Here is a 20000-nt window from a genome sequence, read left to right as displayed (position 1 = left end):
GTGGCTCAGGATGTGTGGTAATTAAAGAGAGGGACAGGGACAAGCTCGCACAGACATAAAGCAGTAAAGAAGCGTGGGAGGCGGAGGCAGGCAGGGAGGGAGGGAGGGAGGGGGTGCTGATGCCACAGAGGTAGAGAGGTAGATGGCTCTGTCTGAGCGTCTGCCTGGCAGCCTTGGCCCCAGCCCTGCTCACAGCAGCCAAGAAAACAGAAAGGAGAAAAAGCAGACAGAGAGCGAGAAAAACACTTCAGCCATTAAAATTAAAAGGTTGAGTGGCTCCACTACATGCCTGAAGTTTATTTTGCTCCTGCTTGTTTGTGTGTCTGTGTGTGTATATGTACTTCTGCTGTGTGGGGTGAAACAAGATGTTTTTTTTTTACCTGTAAAACCTTAATTCACCGCACAGAAAAAGTGTTTTAGTTAAAGAATTTTATTGAATTATCAAACTTAAAGCATACCATTCTTCAAATGGTTTGATTCTGATGATGAAAGCTGCATTGTGAGAATAGCTCTGTATCTTGTTTCACTTCCAGTTGGAAAACCTGATGCTGGATAAAGACGGCCACATCAAGATCACTGATTTTGGCCTCTGCAAGGAGGGCATCACAGACGCTGCTACCATGAAGACTTTCTGCGGCACGCCCGAGTACCTCGCACCTGAGGTAACTCTTTCATTTTATTATTTACTATTATTTTTCTTTTGATTTAATTGTTTTTTTTTCTGTTTTCTGCTCATACCTTGAACCTCCACACCCTTGTTCTTTTCTTATTTTTGATTTTATCCTCTAAGATGTTTCATTCATGACTTAAAGGGACAATTCACCCAAAAATCAAAAATACATATTTCTCCAGATGCAGCACATCATGTATATGATTTGACAAGGAGAAGATAGAAACTCTTTCGTCAGTGCATGTGTTGCCATGCTCTTGTTCCTTTTCATGTAGGATTAAGTATGTGCATCAGATGAAACATTTTCAGGATCGATTATCACTGTCATTGATTACTCTTACATATATATTTTGTGCATTATGTTACTTTCATGCATCACATACAGGCAGAACTACACGCTGTCAGGTCAAGCAAGTTAGGTGGTATTAGTATTATTAAAAAATAAAATGGCACAGTAAAAAAATCAACATCAAATTGGAATAGATGTGTCTGATGATATTCTTGTCTACTTGGGGACTATCTGTTTATCAGACAAGGTAAGCGTATGGCTGGGGTGTAACTTTTTTCTTTTTCTTTAACTTGACCCTCTTGCAGCTTCAAAATTGTCTCCTTAAGCCTCTATGAGTGTATCAGAGGAAATGCATCACCCTACCTCTACCATAAATAACACTCTGTTTTCAGATTAAGATTTCTTCAAGGTTTGTCGGAAATTTGAAAATCTGATGATAATATCTCTTTTTCAAGTTCCAGGCTAAAGTAAATGGTTACATTTTTGGTGATTTTTAAAGAAATCATGCCTTTTAAACCCACCAAAAGGTTTTACGGTATTTAAAATTGATAGAAAATACAAGTTCCCCTAAGCCAAAACATAAGTCCCTCCCCAGTGCTTAGAAAATGATTTTACATGCCTACTCCATTTTGCACCATCCCCTCTCATTTCATAATTAACAAACAGCCCCTTAAAGTGTGTCATAGATGGCATAACAAGACCTGGTTGCTGTACTGTATTTAAAGACTGATAAAGTATAGGTATTTTAGTACAAACGTGTAAAGTTTCAGACGTGGCCTAGTAGTGATGGATTTGTTGACCATGTCCAAAACACATTGCAGACTCTTTATAAACTGCATTAATCAACTGATAAATTACATCAAACTCACGGATTGTATGTTAGGTTGTGTAAATGGAGCAGACTGACTGAGATTTTTTAGTTTTGGGGTGAAGCTTTTGAGACATCCACACATGCACCATACCTCCAAGTTATGACGAGATGATCAAGCAACTCCCTCGCCACTCCTTACCCACAATACCCTGCGTTTTGTAACGACTCTGATGTTTGAAACCTTCTTACAGTGGAATTTATGCATGTACATTTTAATTTGCAATTTTCACAGGCGAACACTTTCCATAATATCAGGGTGAACAGTAAATATGCAGCTCATGCGTGTGAATGAGGGTGTTGGTTAAATTGGAAGAGGGCACAGCGCTTAAGCACACACGCACACACACACACACACACACACACACACATAACTACATTCTTGTAATTTTTTTGCAACCATCCGCTGTCCAGCCATCAGCGCTGCTTCACTCAAGGGCCAGGCGGATCAACTGGCGAGAGCGTCGCAGGACTGTGGGTGGTGGAGACAGAGCGATGTAGATGTGGAGATGAAGGCAGCAGGGGAGAGGCATAGTGTATATCCCACTTGAAAAAGTATGGAGGACAATTTGGCGCAGCATTTTGTGCTTTTTTTTTTTTTTTTTTTTTTTTTTTTTTTTAGAGTCCCTTCCTTTGCGTGCCAAAAGCTGATTGGAGGCTGTTGGTTATTTTTCACAGGATGTGCGTCTGTGTGCATTTATGTGTGTGCGCGTGTGTGCCGTGTGTGTGATTGCAGTAGAAAGTGCGGGCTAAAGCGAGGCAGATGGCGGCAGATGGGCGAGGTTGGAGGAAGGTGCTCGGAAAAAACCTGGAAATCTACACCACCGCCGCCGCCACTCACCCGCCCGCACGCTCTGCTCGCCCGCCCGCGTGTAAAAATAACACAGTTTGCTTGGAGCCAAGTTACAGAGATGCAAAGTAGCCGGGATTAAAAAGAGAAAGGGGGAGGTGGGGGTTGAAGACAGAGGAAGATGAGAAGGGAGAGAAAATATTTCAGGGTTACAGGAGTGAAATTCAGACAGTTCTCATGTTTGCCGTCAGTGAAAAGGGCAGATGAGAAGTGAATAAAGAGGGTTTGTGTCTGCTGCGTGCCTGAAGGAACTCACACACAGATACTTCAGCAACTCTACGCTGCTTCCGCCGAACTCGTAAAGCATTAGATCGAAATGTGCCTCAAGGATAGTCAAAAATAAAGAGATTAATGTGAGATTAATGAACAATAAGCAGTGTAAGGTCCTTGTAAAGGGATGGAACGGAATCAGAGAAAACACATGGGGAGTGTTTTTCTCATATTTTTTGTGTTTGACACATTTCCTTGTGGCTATTTATTTATTAAGTGTTGAAGGGGATGGATTTGGACCTTTTCCATTTATTTGTTTGTTTTTGTTTGTATGTTGTATATGTTGGACATTGTGATTTTTTCCCTTTTACTGTAACTGTAAATGTTTCATAAACATAGCAGCACAGTCAGCCATTAGTAAAACACTGCAAAATGTCAGAACAGTGTCAACATAAACCGATTTCCAAATGATGATGACACTTTGGAGATAGAAGGTCTCTGTGTGACACCGACAATATGTGAGTGTATGTTCACTGTGCCCAGTATAGGAGGTGTGTGTGTCTGCGTGTGTGTGTTTGTGTTCCCTGTAGCCTGCTGGGTATCTGGGCTGGTACAGCCACAGGCTGTGTGTGCCCGTCCCGTCCCATCTAGTCCTGTCCAGGCTGCCAAAGCCCCCGCCCCGCGAGCAGCATCTTGCTGCCACATGGCTGCCCCAACAGGGACCAGGACAGGACGAGACCGTCTTTCTCACGGCTGCTTTTAATCAGAGCTTTTTCTTCTTTTTCTTTTCTCTCCCGCTGATATATCCAATTTGTTACTTCTGCTGTCCTGTCCTATTTATTTGTCCTGTCTGTTTCTACAAAATACACATAACCAAACATACTGCATGCACACACACACACACACACACACACACACACACACACACACACACACACACACACACACACTCACACTCCCATGCCTCCATGCCTAAGGCTGTGGGGCAGCATTCTGGCTCTGTGTGGATTAATCTGCTCCCTGCCTGCAACCGAGCTGCCACCACTTTCTTTGGTCCCAGGACACACACACACACACACTCTTACACTGACACACACATACATATACATGTCCAACTGGATTGCTTGCATTTGTATACATTTCTGTACTTTTTTGTACAAAGATTCGACACACAACGCTGTAGATCAGCATTGAAAAACAGCCTTGTAAGCTGCTCTGAATTTCATAAACTGCACACTGTGTGTATGGGTGTGTGTGTGTCTCTCCTCAAGCTGCAGGGACTGAAACACCAAACATCTCCTAGTTTGCCTCACTCTCAAAACTTTATGAATTTGATGAGGACGGATAAATATTCCATCTGCTGTGTGTGTGTGTGTGTGTGTGTGTGCATGCGCGTGCGTGCGTGTGTATGTGTATGTGTGTGTGTGTGTGTGTGTGTGTGTGTGTGTGTGTGTGTGTGTGTGTGTGTGTGTGTGTTTGTGCCTGTGTGTGTGCGTGCATGCATGTGTGGCTGACAGTCTCCCAGCAGTCTAAGCCAGTGTTATCCCTCCAGCCGTACCAATCAATAGTATATCTGGAGCTGGCGGCGCGCTTCGTTCCCCCAGCTCTTCTCTGCAGCTGCCAACAGGGTGACCAGCGTAATTCACACACAAACACACACACACACATAAAATAGCACTCATAACTCTCTTATTCACTTCCACGCACATGTTGACTTGCACACACTGAAGCAGCCGCCTGCATCATTAGCAGTTTAGTGTCGAGTGTGTGAGCTCAGTCAGTTAATGACCGGCTTTCTGTGGAGTTGAGCTGCTGTGGAAACTCTCAGGCAGCTGTTTGGTGTTTTCTCTCACCTAGTCTCGTCGCACACTGACATTTAACATAATTTACAGCCTGGGCTGTGCAAGGGAACTTCATCTGTACCTTCATCTGATACTTGTTAGAAAGGACTGCCAAGTATAATCTTAGAAGAATAAGACAATAATGAGAAAGGTCCAAAGTGTACTCACACAATAATCAATAAATAACAGGAAATACACAGCATTACATTTTCCAACTTCATATAAAAAAGACAAATCAAGAAACTGCACCTGCAAACAAACTGGAGCACCAGTAGCAGTTAGTTATTATGACTGAGAACAGCTCAGGGTTGGCCAAGGCCTGAATAAAAAAAAAACTGCTCATATATCAGCAGTTAAGCACAGTGACATTCACAAACATTTGGCTAACACTACACCATTGTTGAAGTTTAAGGAGTCATCTCATGCCATTGTTACAGGTCACGTTAAAGGGAAACTTCACAGATTTTCAACCAGCTTTGTATCATAACAATGTGGGTAGTATGTGTGGTAAACTTCCTTCCATTTTACCAGTGTCCAGATCTCTCTGCTCATCTCCCAGCAAGAATTATCATCTGGCAGATTTTCACTGGGTTTTGGGCTGTTGCTTAAACTACAGATTGTACTTGTGCATTTTTGTATGCCCGCCACTGGGAAGACAAAGAGTATAGAAGCAGATCTTTAGACAGAGAGCCGCCTTTCTCTCGCTTTCCATAAAACGCAGACGAATATTAGCCAAGATTCTGTCACTGTGTTGCCTATTTCTTGACTTGTTTTCAGAAAAATGTTTTCAGAAAAATGTCAGAGCTTACTGTTTAACTGTTATCCAAGATTGTTTATTACTAGCCGGTCACCATATTGTTTCCTCTGGAAAAATGTCAAGCCCTCATAACGTCACTCACCAGCATTTATTGGTCCATTGCATTCTGGTAGTTGTAGGTCTTCTCCTTCTTTGGCAAAAGCAAATGCCGCGGCCTTTTTTTTGGTTTGTTTTCACTGGTTGTGTAGCACTAATTTCGAAAGTATTTGCATGTTTCTACGACATAAACACCCTAGTTTTGTGGGAAAAAGTCTTTCAAGTAGTAAGACACATCCTTAAGTCTCTACATGTTGCCTTTTCTATAGAAACATCAGATTCTACAAATAAAAACTATTTTGACATTAACTGAGCACATTCTGAATGTACAAGCAAGCCTTTTAGCCTGCACATAGAACTTGCAACAGTCCTCAACATCTTCATTATCAGATTAACAATATGATGACCAAAATATTTAATCTCATTACACTCATCAATACCAGTAAAGATGAATTCAGGAAACACTCATTTTCTGTCTTCTTTACTTCTAACGATCATGATATTTCCGTTTTTAGCATTATATTTGATTTAAAATTCAAAACCAAAGCTGTGGCATCTGAAAATTATAGCAACTCTCTCACAGAATTGTGGGTTTTAAGATGCAGGATTCCTAGTTTGAAATATCAACATAACACTGAATATTTAGCACTGACTGAAATAATATTTTCTGGTCCTAAATAAGAGATGTTCACTTTTTGTTTAAGTGCCCATAATGCAATTATTAGCCTTCTGTTTGCTTTCATTATATGGACTGGATTCATGAAAAGAAGCGTTATACAGATTAATTTAGGAATGTATTACGTGTGGATATTCACTTCCATAAAACTGACAGTTTTGCATCTAAAGCTAAGCATTTCACAAACTTAAACCTTCTTCTGATGTATTCACTCATTGAAATGTTTATGTGTCTGAAATGTGAGGTGTGGATAGTACTTAAACATTCGGTTCAATTTCAGTATGCTTTTGTGGTTTGCTTAGTTTGTGGGTTATGTGATTTCACAGTCGGTCTGCAATTTGAATAAACGCGTCTCTATTCTAATCCATCTGAGCTATTTATGCATTTGTGACACTTGTACTATCTGCATCTGCCACTCATCTTGCTGCTGCTTATGGCAGATATTAGTTCATTGCGCAGTATATATTCAAACCTTTTGATTTTTATGACATTTGCTGCATTAGTTTCATCATGTAATGTAATGTCAAAAACATGTTTTTGCATGAGCATGTTTGCATTCATGTGTCTGTTAGCGTCCACCCTGCCTGGTCCATTATTAACAGTGAGTGAGATGTTATTATTATTGGCGAGATGTACAACATATGCTGTTCTGGCTGCTCTCCAGCCCTGTCTGTCTGTCAGTCACACACACACACACACACACACACACACACACACACACACACACACACACACACACGCAACACAAGCATGCATACACTCTCATGTTAATAAGCTTATTATGTTAACGAGGGCCTCGAAGCACCTGAAATACCTCTCTTCCCGCGTCTGCCTTCCTTCTCCTCTTCCTTACTCCTCCAGAGGTGAGCAAACGGGGCACACGAGAGGATGAAACTCAAAGACACGAGCGAGAGAAGACATGATTAGAGGACAGTGGAGGCAGGATAAGACAGGATGGAGGGGACGGCGCAAGAAAAGCAGGCAGGGAATGAGAGTAGGAAGGCAGCCCAGACATGAGACTTTGATTTGAGAGCTTTCACAGAACCTCTTTCCTCATCACACACAACATCGCAGCTCGCAGATCGCAGCTCGCAGCTTGCAGCACTGTACCTGCACTAGCCAGCTTGGAGGTCGGACTGGCCCTGACCCATGTTGCGGGCTGTTCCTGCCTTTTCCATCCAGGGATGTTCCTCTCTGTCCCTGCCAGGAGGAGGATCAGTGTGCCAGGGAGAGCTGGCAGGGACCAGAGGGGGCATCTGGTGGGCCACGCCAGCAAACTGACTCCCTTACTGTAACAGGGGCCTCTGAAGACCTGCCATCCCATGATGTTTGCCTCTGTATGTATGCGTGTTGAGAGAGCGGGGCTTGCTGTCTACACCTCGGCCCTTGTTATGTGTGCAGGACAACTGTTTTTATGCCTTCATACTGGCAATAGCCGAGGCCGCAGGTTTTATGTTTTCAGGTTGTCTGACGTCCCCTTTGGGATTAAAAAATGAACTGATTAGAATCTGGTGGTCGAAGGTCAAAAGTCTAGGTCATTGTGACCTCTTAAAACATGTTTTTGGCCGTAACTCGAGAATTCATATCCTTAAATTTCACACAAAGGTCTAAAAAGATATAATGGAGAAGTTCTTACATTTTATATACAAGAGGTTAAAGGTCAACTTCACTGTGACATCATAATATTCTGCAAACCCATTTTTCCGGCCATTACTCAGCATCGTAACATTTGGTCAGATACTGACTTGGTGACACTAATTTTAGGAGTCCACCTTGAAACTGTGCTGATCATATAGCCGGGGGGAAGATGTGTGTGACGTATCCTTGTTTTTAGTGTTTTCACAGACACGGATGTAAACTGTAATAGCAACTCGCCTGGTGCATGGAGACATACAACTGTGTGGCTGTATTTCTAGTTTTAATTTTTCCCTTCAGCAAAACAGCATATTGACTCTCTGTCTGTTCTTGCTCATCTGTCTCCTCAGTGAACACCTTGGGCAGTTTGTATCGTCCAATAAAATAATTGCTGAACTGCAGAATAAAAGCAGATGTCCAATAAAACAAATGGTCCCATTTAAAAACGTGTATCTGTCTCTCAACTGTCCTCAGGTCCTGGAGGACAACGACTACGGTCGGGCGGTGGACTGGTGGGGTTTGGGTGTGGTGACGTATGAGATGATGTGCGGCCGACTGCCGTTCTACAACCAGGACCACGAGAAGCTGTTTGAGCTCATTCTCATGGAGGATATCAAGTTCCCGCGCACTCTGTCGTCAGACGCCAAGTCCCTGCTGTCGGGCCTGCTCATCAAAGACCCCAACAAACGGTGTGTGTGGTTCAGTGTGTGTGAAAACATAGAGATGTGAACAGATGTACCAGGAGTACGTCAGGAGATGCAGGAGTTTCTCTGACTTTCAAGTTATTTTGCTATAGAAAATAATAAATATCTCCTCATCACTTCTGATGACTTTTGATTAGTTTCTGTTGCTTCCACTGATCTCAGTTTTGTTTTATAACATTCCTCTCGTGTCCTCTAGGCTTGGTGGAGGACCAGATGACGCTAAAGAAATAATGAGACACAGTTTCTTCTCCGGCGTTGACTGGCAGGATGTCTATGATAAAAAGGTACGAAGCAACATGATGGTAAAGCCGTATGTTTGTACTGTATACTGCGCCATTGATCCATACTGTTTAACAAAGTAAAATAGGATGGCACAAAATAACTCACCATAAAGAATTTTTCCTGTCATTTAACCCCTTAAAACCTGGAACGACATCAGTCTTCTTTTGCTGCATTCAGACGCCTTTCATATACATTTAAACCTTTGAGGAAATTGGTACTTGGCGATAATTGTCCCAGAATTTTAAAGAAATTGGGAAAAGTTGACAAGAAAATTACCTGAGTTTGAGTTACCAAAATTGTCCAAAAAAACTATTATAATTACTTATTATTATACCATTTTTATTAACATTTTAACTGTATGTTTACACATTTAAATATATTTTTACATTTTTTTTAACCTTTTCTCTTTTCTTTTTTGTTTGTTTAGCAATAATTCAGCATTTTTTTAACCCTTAACTTGTAACTTTTGCTGTTTATTTGACAGAAATCAATCCAATTTGCTCAGGTTTTAAAAGGATAATTCCCAGCGTTTGTTGTATGATGAATTGTGTTTATACAGAGGGACAGGGTTGACTCTTGTAACATGTAAGCATGTACATATCACCGATGGACTCATACATGTTCATCAGAGCAGCTGTATAAAGCACAAAGCATCATGGAGATGCGTTTCCTTGTATCCTGGAGGTCTCTCATGTGTGTGCTTATTTGACACCACCAAGAAAGAATCAGGTCCTGTGTGGCAACACCTATAACAGCATGTTAAGCAGGTGTTGAAATCTCTGGATTACTGCACCACCTCGAATGTTCTTCACATCCTCCTCTTTTCTCTCCTTCCTTTCACTTAAATTCCTCTCTTCTTCCTCCTCTCCTCTCCTCTAAAACAATCAAAATTATGAAAGAAATAGAAAAAAGCACCCACAAAACTATAAATTACACCAAAAAACTCAAAATACTATAAAAATAGAATATAAACCTCCCAAATCTCAAAATTATTTAACAAAAAATTAAATGTTTATCAATATAGATGACAGTTCATTTTCTATCAGTCATCTGATTGATTATTCACCTAATCAAATGTACTTGATTATACTGGTAATTTGATTTATTACAAAACGTCATGTTTTTTAAACTATTGACATGTTTTTGTGCAAAAATCTTTATCTGTAAAGTAACTAAAGCGTTCAGATAAATGTAATAAGGTACAAAGTACAATATTTCCTTCTGAAATGCAGTGAGGTTGTAGTGGTATGTTGCATGCTCCTTAACCATTCATCCACTGGTGCACCTGCAGGAAGTTTTTTGGCATCGAGAGTTTGGTGTCCTTCAAGCAGCTGCTCTGAGGTTTGAAAGTGATATTGTACAACCTAATCTTTCCTCTTGATGTCCTCTCTGTCCCAGATGGTCCCTCCCTTCAAGCCTCAGGTGACGTCGGAGACAGACACCAGATACTTTGACGAGGAGTTCACAGCCCAGACCATCACAATCACTCCACCAGAGAAATGTGAGTCTTTTCGAGCGCTGTCCTTTTTCTCACACATGTACACACAAACATATGCCCACATTAAAACTTGACGAAATCGCACTTTCATTTTTTACATAGCTGAAGAAATGTTCAGTGGAGAGAGATATAGAAATAAACTGAGCGACAGAACTAAATTCTCTGGCTTGGTATGTTTAACAAGCCGTAAAATAGAAAACATACGTGTTAGAATTATAACTTGGAACAAATTATTTGTTTGGGTGCACAAATTTAAAAACCACCAGATGATCAAATTTGACTTTTTACTTTCTCACTTTGATTACTTTGATTAATAATTGCAACTTTAATTATGCATCAACTCTTTTTTCAGGTTAGACATGTCAACTTGAATTAACTGGGTTATCAACACTTTTTAGTGCTGCTGTCTGTTTATCGGAGTGTCTTTGAAATACTCCTCAGGCCACATGCAGCTCTTCACGGGCTTCTGAAATAAAGATACCAGTTTCAAAATGCTCGGCACTGAATTATGCATGAGTGGAACCGATGTGTTTCTCTGCGCTAATGTGAGGTTCCACTTGTTTTGTAGGTCGCACATCAGAGACACACTCGTTAATTGAATCTTTGTCTGTTTGAATTTACACCACAACGCCGTACCACTAACACAATGCTTTTTGATGTTTGATTATATTGTGAGATGAATAAATCAACCTGGAAATGTGTACATATAGCCCATCTGAATTACGTGAGAAAAATGTAGTCTTAAAGTTGGGGTAGGCAGAACACTGCAAAAACTGAAAGACGAAATGAATAAATGAAATATATTTAATCATGACAATACATGCCTGTTTTTGGCAGGCCGATTTCATTACTTGTTTAAAGCTGTTTTATCCTTTTTGCAGCATTTTTTGTAGTGTTACAGAAAGTTTAATTGTAATCCACTGAATCAGGATGTCTACACCTGAAGGGACATGCACACACATCTGCATGTTTAGAACAGCCAACAGGAACGCTGAAATGACCTGTGGTTGGCCAGAGTCTTCCATCACAGGCTATATTTTCTAAAGCCTAAAAACAGAGGTAGAAGTCTGCAGAAGTCTCTCAGATCACTTGAATTCAATATGCTCAAAGTTTGTATTGGGATTTTTTTCCCCAGTTAAGCCAAAATTAAATCACCTACCCCAGCTTTAATTGTAAGTAATCAAGTCATCAATCACCTCTGAGTCCATGTTTCTTTAGTTGACGAGGACGGGATGGACTGTCTGGACAACGAGAGAAGGCCGCACTTCCCGCAGTTCTCCTACTCTGCCAGTGGGCGGGAATGAACTGTCCATTATGGTGACATCATCACAGCTGGTCTCTGAGGTCATCAGTGTGGGACAAAAGACCCACAGCTTTGGACCGAACCAGAAAGACTTGAAGGATTTTGCCCTTCTCCTTCTCCTCTTCCTCCTCTCTTTTTCACCTCTCCAGTTGGCTTCTCAAATATTTTTTTTAATTGTTGTGAATCCATTTTTAGAGAGAACTTCCAGGCAAAAATTACTTTCTAATTCTGCACTGCAACCCTAGTGATCCGAACTGTGATGTGATCAGTTACTCTGTAATGTCCCTTTAATGACAGGAGCATCACCGGTGGCCTGCTGTGCTTTGACACGTGTCGATCCCGCCAAACTCTAAAAACAAACAACAAACATCTGATCGAGTTAGACAGCTGATGCATTTCTAAGGAGATATTTTTTGTGGCTTCTTATCTGTAACATGGAGCATTTTAAGTCGAACCTAAACTGCCGTTACCGGTTGTATCTCAGGCTTTTGCAAACAGACTCTCACACTCAGAGAGACACTCGGGTCTGATTTCAAATCCTCACCTATATATTTCTGGGATTGATCGAGGCTGCCTGGCAGTGAGGAAGCAGTTGTCGTCCTGTGAGCAGAGTCGTGTTGTCGAGCAGGATTTGACTCAGGTTTTGCTCGTTGCAATTCATTATCGTTGTTGCTGCTATTTCAACTACAACTACTACAGGTACTTCTACTCCTCCTACCACTCCTACACTGCTACTACTAAAACCCGGTGCTACACTTCGAGCTTAATGCTGCAGATCATTACACAGGCGCCAGCAACGCATCACCTGTATTAACGTCTATGCTTGTACAGCTGCAGAACAGGTGTTGCTCCTAATGTACTACTACACATTAACTCTGTAGATCCAGACGATGATAGGGTGTCGTGTGTGTATGTGTGAGTGTGTGTGAGGTGTTATCATGGGTTTGTGTTTAAGAACGCACTTCAAAGCACAGCAGTTCAGAAGGATGAAGCTCCCAAACCATGAGCTTTACTATGTTACCCACAATGCAGTGCAAGGTGGTTGATACATCCATCACTGAGGAGGTGAAAATGAGAAGTTGGTTTGAATGTGTTCCCCTTAATAATTTTTTTTAATTATTATTATTATTTATTTCTCACAATAACTCCCTCTGAGTTTAAATCTCTTCTGTCCCAAAAAGGGAAAACAAAAGTGAATCGGTACTTTTGTGTCAATAATGAAGCTTTATTGTGACACGTTGTTGTCATGGCGTTAGGAACCACATGGCTGTACCTCTCTGCCTCTGTGCAGGAAAAGGGAAACTGCAGCAGAGTGCAAAGAGAAGTCCATGATTTGGGCATTGTTGTTGAGAAGAGAGAGAGTACAGGTGAAAAAGCTCTGAGAATGATGAAATATTTATTATGTCATAATTTATGACGTATTGATGAATGAGGTAACAGCTGATTTCCTGTTTCCTGTCAGATTACTATGAAGGTTTTTTTTTTAAATTTAAACTGAAAAAAAGACATGGTCTGTGAGGAGGTACGCATCAACAGTTATGGGTTTACACCAATCACAGCAATGACTATAATATATATATGTTCTATTTATTGTTCTACTCATCGGTTTTATATTTAACTTTTTCTATTGTTATTACATTATTCTAGAAAAAAAATTCTTAGGGCTGAGAGAAAAAAAAATGGCACCTCAAGAAACAAAAATGGCAGAAGAATGTAGGAGGGAAAGCAGATAGCCTTCCTGCTCCATTGTTATTTAATGTTTTTGTGTTGTTTCGTGACCAAAATGTGACAGCGGAGAGGTGACGGGATGCGTTAAAGACATGATAGATTATTGTGAGTTTAAGGAAAGTAAAAAAATCAAGAAATGTATTTATTTGCATTTAACCCATTCTTCTTCAGTTTTATCCAAATCAACCGACAGGTAGAGTTGGGTCGGCCTAGTCCGATGTACGACCTTTCATTTGTCCAGTTTCATTTGATGCAAACTGGCATTTTTTATTATGACAAGTTCAAACAAATTAAAAGTTATTCTAAATCAGCGCTAAATCCAGCATGTTTTGCATTAGTATTAACTTAAAGCAATATGATGACATGATTAACATAATATTATGTCCATTTATAAATGGCCTAACAATTTACTGCTGAGTTGAGCGTCTGCAACATGAAGGAGATCAAGTTTCATTAGAGGAGGGAGGTTGGAAGAACAGCACGTTTGTTTACTAGCAAGTTCGTGTGTTTTTTGGGGAGACAAGACTAGACATGGAAGAGTTAGTCTCTCAAAAAAAACTAAACTTGAACCAATATGGCAATAATTTAGATTTGAGGCTGACAAAAGAGGTGTCCTAACTAACTGAGCGGGACACGGTGTGCTGTTTTGAGCTAAATTGTGTAAAACAGTAAATATCACAATAAGAACATGAGTTTCTGTTTTAAAAAAAGGTACAAATGTAGGAAGATGGCAAGTACTCACATCTTTTACACCTCCAGTGTGATACGATACAATAGGATACGATACTGAAGTTTATTGTCAGTTTACACTAAAATTCATTTTGTGTCCTCAGACAGATAGTAAGACTTGAGCTGAGCTTGTCCAGGACGCAGCCGTTTGCAGCCAAGCAGAGCACTGGAAGATGTGTGAGTTAAATGATCTCGAGCGCACAGCTGATATTTATGTGGTTTGTTTACATAATGTAACAGAAATGCATATTTGAGGCATTCAGTGTGGACAGAGCGCCCCGATGTTACACGATGGTCTGACACTTGTTTGCTGTCAGGACGAACTGTCATTATGTGCCACTCTGTTGCGACCGCTCTGTCAAGTTGTAAAATTCAGTTAACCAGCGCAGTCTGGTGTTTGGCAAAAATCAAACCGGTTTTAACATTTCAACACCGGCCCAACTCTACCCGCAGATGTTACTGTGAAGGCTCATCTCAACTGATTGACTGTTGTCCCAAATGTTGCTCATGTTTACTGTTACCACAGGTGTGTGTTGGTGAAGGCAGCGAGTTCAGAGAGAAAGTGGAAGTTGAGCAGAAAGAAAACAAGTGCAGAAGTCTGAATGTAGAGTGGTAAAGATGGAAGAGATTTTATCTATAAGTGCTACTGTTTACTGTAAGTGTGTCAGGCAGAGTGGAGGAGAAAGTCAAAAAAGAGAGGTGATAATGTTTTGATTTGTTTGCAAGATCAGTCAGGTTTTTGGATTGTAAATGAATGATTTTATTTCATGAGTGAGGACGATCAGAGTCAGTCTCCTCTGTCTTTAACGCGTGCTGTCACTTCTCCAGTCTGGACTTTGTTTGTTTGCGTCGTCATGTCTTCCAGTCTGACCAACAAGATTTAAAATCCCCTGAATTTATCTGTCTTCAAATGCCAGTAAGCCTTATGGTTTAGCTCAGAATAAAAATGTTGACATCTAGCACTTCAATGTCAAAGAATCACCAGACGTGAGGAAATATATTTTTAAAAAATTGACATTTCAATTGCATTTTAAAAACACGTGGAAGACACACCTTTAATATCTGGATGACACAGATTAAAAGAGCACCAGGGGATGTGCTCTCATGAGGCGTAGAAAATTGTATTCCAATATATTTATTATTTGAATGTTTTTATTATTGATGGATAACTTGAATTTCTTTTCTATTTAATTTATTTGATGTTATTTTGTTTTGGAGTTTAACAGTGAGGGGGCGTAGTCGTGTTTCACTCTGCAGTTTGAGTCTTCAGAGATTTCGTTCTTAAAATAAATGCCTCCTTTTTTTTTCTTTACAGATTTCTCTTATACGACACATTACCTGTTTTTCCGCTGCTCTTAAGTCCATATGCTTTACTCTTGCACATCCATTAAATTGCTACTAGCTGGCAAAGGCGCTTTATGGCAGAAAGTAGAAAAGGATGGCGCTGGCCTGCATGCTGTAGTCCTCTGTCCGCACTACCAGTCCTGAGTCAAAGTGGCACTCAGAACTCTTATGAAAAATACTTCTCTGTGATCGATTGAGCCTGTCTGGCACAGCTGAAGCAGCCGAAAAAAGCTCAAAATGAGAACAGTTCCCACCCAGCTGGCACCCTCGACAGGCTCAAGCAAACGCTCCCAAGTATTTGGAAGGATTTCAGCTTTGATTTGACCCAGGTCTGCGAGCGACTGAGGAGTTCTAGCTGTATGCGCACGCTTACCGCCAAAATCATTAGAAACCAGAGTTCATAAAATACCGCTTTGTAGCTTTGGCCACAGCACTTTCACATCCATCACTTTTTATATGATTCAGAGGAATCTGATTCAGCCCTGCTTTAAAGGAAGATTTTTAGCTTCTTTTTAAAAAACATGTTTTTAAGAAAATGAGGATTTTTAAAGCACATCTCCCCTCCACATACGACCGATAGCTTTGATGTTGCTCTGATGTCTGGAGTTGGCAGGACCTGGGTGATTGTGTCCCACAGAGACGAGCCAGTGCTGCCACTGCAGAATCGCGCTCAGTGGAAATGTTCAGTAAATTGGTCAGTCTTCATAATGTTTGGAGAAATCCACAGATGTCACTGACTCCTTCTCCTCTCCTGTGTTGAAAAGTTTTCCCTTCGTTGAGCCTCCGACTCTCCTCGTTTGATCCTCAAGTTCACTTGCTGGCAGCAGCGACGCCAGACGTTGATTCTAAGGTCAGAGATCATTAAAAAATAAATGTTTTCCTCCTCAAAGTGGAGAAGGTGGAGCTTAGTAATCCTCCTCATCAGTGTGGGTTTTCTCCTAAAGACTATGAATCAGTTTAGGGCACACGTCAGTCTTAAACTGGACGCTGAAGGTCAGTTTAAGCCTCCTCACAGCTTTACTGGTGCCCTCGACCTTTGTGTGTGATACCCGACGCTGCACTGACAGTGTCCACTCTTAAAGCTGCTGCTGTTTGTACTGTACATCTATCACACAACAGATCTGACTCCAGTAGTATTTGATTAATATGTAAAATCCTTTCAAAGACCTCAGCTCCTCTGTATTGATCTCACCCGTTGTTAATGAACCGACGGCGTCAGCCAAAAAATCACTCGGCGTGGCGTTTAATGCAGATAATAAGTACACGGCTCCAGTGTTTGGAAGGATTTCTGAAAGTATTTGACCTCGTGTCTGCGACAGAACTCCTCCCCTCTCTTCTTCCTCTGGTACTAGTCTACTATCATCATGATTATTAACATGAACAAGCATGAGATGCATTTATTTATAAACAGCAAACAAAAAACGGCAAACATGTACAAATACTACTAAGTGTAACTGAGTTTTCATTTCATGTCCATGTCCATCGACTGTAGCTTTACAGCTGTGTGAGACATTTGTGGACAGCTGCCAGCTGTCCTCAGAGCGGGCCACGTTTCCTCCCCGAAGCACTGTAACACTGAAGTCAGCTCTGCTCTCCGACATGTCAGCGGAGCAGAGCTGTCGTTGACTCTGAGACGGGCGAGTGTCGGGAAACTCAGCAGATCGATCAAACAGCCTTTTTCTGTCCCTCATGCTGTCAGGATGCAGTGCTGCTGGCCGCTGAGGCCGCCAGGATGTGAAAACAACAAATTACCATCAACATGAAGCTGTTTTTTACACTGTACATCCTTAGTATTTTTACACATAAAATGTATATGATAGGGATGCACATTATTTTCCTTCTTACAGACAGCTTCAATAAAGCACTATGTCAATCTGCTGCCATGGTGTCAACTTTTTATTGGCTTTATGACTAAAAATACTATTTATATACCGAACGTTCAGGTTAGTTTCAGGAAAATGTATGTAGCCTATATTTCAACCTGAGCCGTGTTTTCCTATGTTTTTGTGTGTAGGTGACTAATGGAGTCAGTGCTGCGATGTAATCCCTACGGGCAACTGGGCATCGTCAATTTACACATTTTTTTTTGCTGCTAAAAGGTTCAGATTGTTATTAAAAGTGTCGCAGGCGCCCCGTGTACAGACGCTGTGTCCCTGCTGCAGCGGCAGGGGGTTCGCTTTGGCCCTTTGCTGCATGTCATTTCCTCTCTCTCTCCCTATTTCACACTACATCTGTCCGAACCAATAAAGGCAAAAAAACCCCAAAAATATATTTTTAAAAAAAATATAAGTAAATTTGCCTGTAGCGATTACATTGCAGCATGTTTCGCCCTCTCTCTTTGTCACTCTTTCTCAATACTTAACACGGGTTCAAAAATGGCAAAGTTTCCCTTTAAAACGTTTTAAAAATGAAACTAGAAATATTCTTCAGATTAATGGCTCAAACTTTTTCCCACAAATTAATGTGTGCTCTGGGAAAAAAAGCAGAAAATCTAGAAATATTGTATTCATATTATAATTCCGCACATTCCAGAAACTCATATTAAAGCACAAGTGATTTTGCTGGTTATATCTGTAAAAAACATATAATAAGCATTAAAAAAAAAAAGAAAAAAAGCTGAACACATTATTCTTGGACATCTTAGCCGCTTTATATATCAGTCTATTACCAAATGTACAATATAAAAAAGATATCTTATCTTAAAAAAAAGAGAAAAACAACCTTTGTGAATATTTAGTGTTTCCACTTGTGTCCTTTTTGTATTATGTTACACACAACAGTAAACCCATAAATAACAGTTTGATTTGTTCTCATCAACAGGTGATGTCAGACTTCAGATCCAAACAGGCAGGACAGACTCATGTGGACAGAGTATCGACTCGTCTGGTGTTTGGGAGCTAGAAAGGCACAAACACACACACACACACACACACACACACACACACACACACACAGCATTCAGTAAAACACACGTAATCTCTGCGATGATGACTCAGAGCAGAATATAGACAGCATGTTTTCCTGAACCAGACAGAATCATGAGTCATGACGGGACAAACGTCTTCTTACTGATTTTGTTTTAGTAAACTGACAACTATAACGTGCACCTGGAGAGAAGAGACCCCATCGCAAATTCATTTAGAAACACAACAGTGAGTCACACACACAGCAGAGTGTGTGAGACGTGTGTGTGTGTGTGTTTACCTCCATGTGTAGGCTCTGCATCTCCTCGGTGAGTGTGTTTCTCTCCTGCATCAGCTGGTTCTGTTTGGCCAGCAGCTCACACACCTGCTGGGCGCTGCTCTGACAGTGACGGTCCAACTGCTGCAGCCTGCAACACACACACACAAAAACACACACAATATTGACTTAAAGTGTGTGAGAGGAACGTACCCTCCTGGCTGATATAAAACCAAATGTTGTAAATATTGAAAGAGAGCTGGATCCACAAAGAGCTTTTATAAATATCACTGGACTTTGTGTTGATCAAGTAATCAACGCTGTTTACATGAATCTGACAGCGGTGTACGTTTTATAATCAGTGCAGACAAGGAGGTGATCAGGAGCTGAACTGATTTTTACCTGTTTGAGGACAACTTCACTTGATTTATCAGCCAAAATGATACACCACTCAACTTTACGTGCCTTAATTTGTTCTGCAATATCACAATATGTATCTAAACTATGAATCTGCAGCCAAATTATATTTTGTCTCCTTGTCTCCAGAATTTTCATTTACTGAATACTGAATACTGAACAGTCCAGTTTTCGACAGACGTCACTGCAGATACTGAGCTAAAGGGAACGTCAAAAACACACAAACTGTCTGGAGGTTTGGTTCAGTGGGTAAATCAGGTGGTTTGTGAGCCTGAAGTTGTTGGTTCAAGTCTCATCTGGGACAGTTGACATTTGACTTTTATGGCATAAATAAAATATTGGCTGATGTATCTATCAGTCATAGATGACGTACCTTGCAACAAACACTTAAAACATTTTAAAAAAAAAACCCACACAATTGTCTATTGCGCTAGTTTATATTAGTCACACAGAGTGGAGAGAACAACATTACTTTTACAGCAGCTGCCATCAGCCCACCATCACTAACAGTTAGACAATGGGTGATATCAAAGTAAGACAGTAAGGCTGAGGCACCAGGCCCCCAAAAAACTAAATCGGCCCCTGATATAAACGGAAGCAATGGAGAGCAGCTGGATAAGAGATGAGTGATGTGTTGTCGTATTTAAAAAGACTCCCATCTAAAGTCTGACTTTTGAATCACTGATCTTATCAACGTGTTTTTAAAGTCATGTAAAGTGGAGAATTTGAGTTTTCCACTGATGTCAGATTTGCCCCTTTAAAACGTTCAGACGCTCCGCAGTGAACGTGGTTACATCATCAATTCATGCGCATTGATTGGCCAGAGAAACCACGTTGTTCCGTCCACTGAGCCAATCAGCGAGGGCTGTGAAGGCTTTGTCCCACCTCCTGTGTCCCGATTGGATGACGCTTCAGCGTCCATG

General features: G+C 40.9%; 2 protein-coding genes across 6 annotated transcripts in view; one reads left to right on the top strand and one right to left on the bottom strand.

The window, feature by feature from the left end:
* The window catches only part of akt3a (v-akt murine thymoma viral oncogene homolog 3a), a 73061-nt gene extending 54573 nt beyond the window's left edge, over window positions 1-18488 (top strand). For 3 of the 5 annotated variants that reach the window (XM_042502237.1, XM_042502239.1, XM_042502240.1), the window contains exons 10-14: window positions 534-662; window positions 8367-8581; window positions 8793-8880; window positions 10277-10379; window positions 18301-18488. In XM_042502237.1, the coding sequence (XP_042358171.1) occupies window positions 534-662; window positions 8367-8581; window positions 8793-8880; window positions 10277-10379; window positions 18301-18488 (723 nt within the window). Of the gene's footprint in view, window positions 1-533; window positions 663-8366; window positions 8582-8792; window positions 8881-10276; window positions 10380-10944; window positions 11571-11594; window positions 17359-18300 lie in introns of those variants that run through there. The other 2 variants (XM_042502241.1, XM_042502242.1) reach the window with 2 other exon arrangements.
* The window catches only part of sdccag8 (SHH signaling and ciliogenesis regulator sdccag8), a 66107-nt gene continuing 59736 nt past the window's right edge, over window positions 13630-20000 (bottom strand). The window contains exons 17-18 of the mRNA XM_042502236.1: window positions 18685-18811; window positions 13630-18377 (exon numbers count right to left, since the gene is read on the bottom strand). Coding sequence (XP_042358170.1) covers window positions 18339-18377; window positions 18685-18811 — 166 coding nt within the window. The 3' untranslated portion in view covers window positions 13630-18338. The remainder of the gene's footprint in view (window positions 18378-18684; window positions 18812-20000) is intronic.

This window comes from Plectropomus leopardus, chromosome 15 (assembly GCF_008729295.1).
Source record: "Plectropomus leopardus isolate mb chromosome 15, YSFRI_Pleo_2.0, whole genome shotgun sequence".
Lineage (NCBI taxonomy): Eukaryota > Metazoa > Chordata > Actinopteri > Perciformes > Serranidae > Plectropomus > Plectropomus leopardus.
The sequence above is the reverse complement of the archived record's forward strand: the minus strand, read 5'-3'. Positions and strand labels throughout refer to the sequence as shown.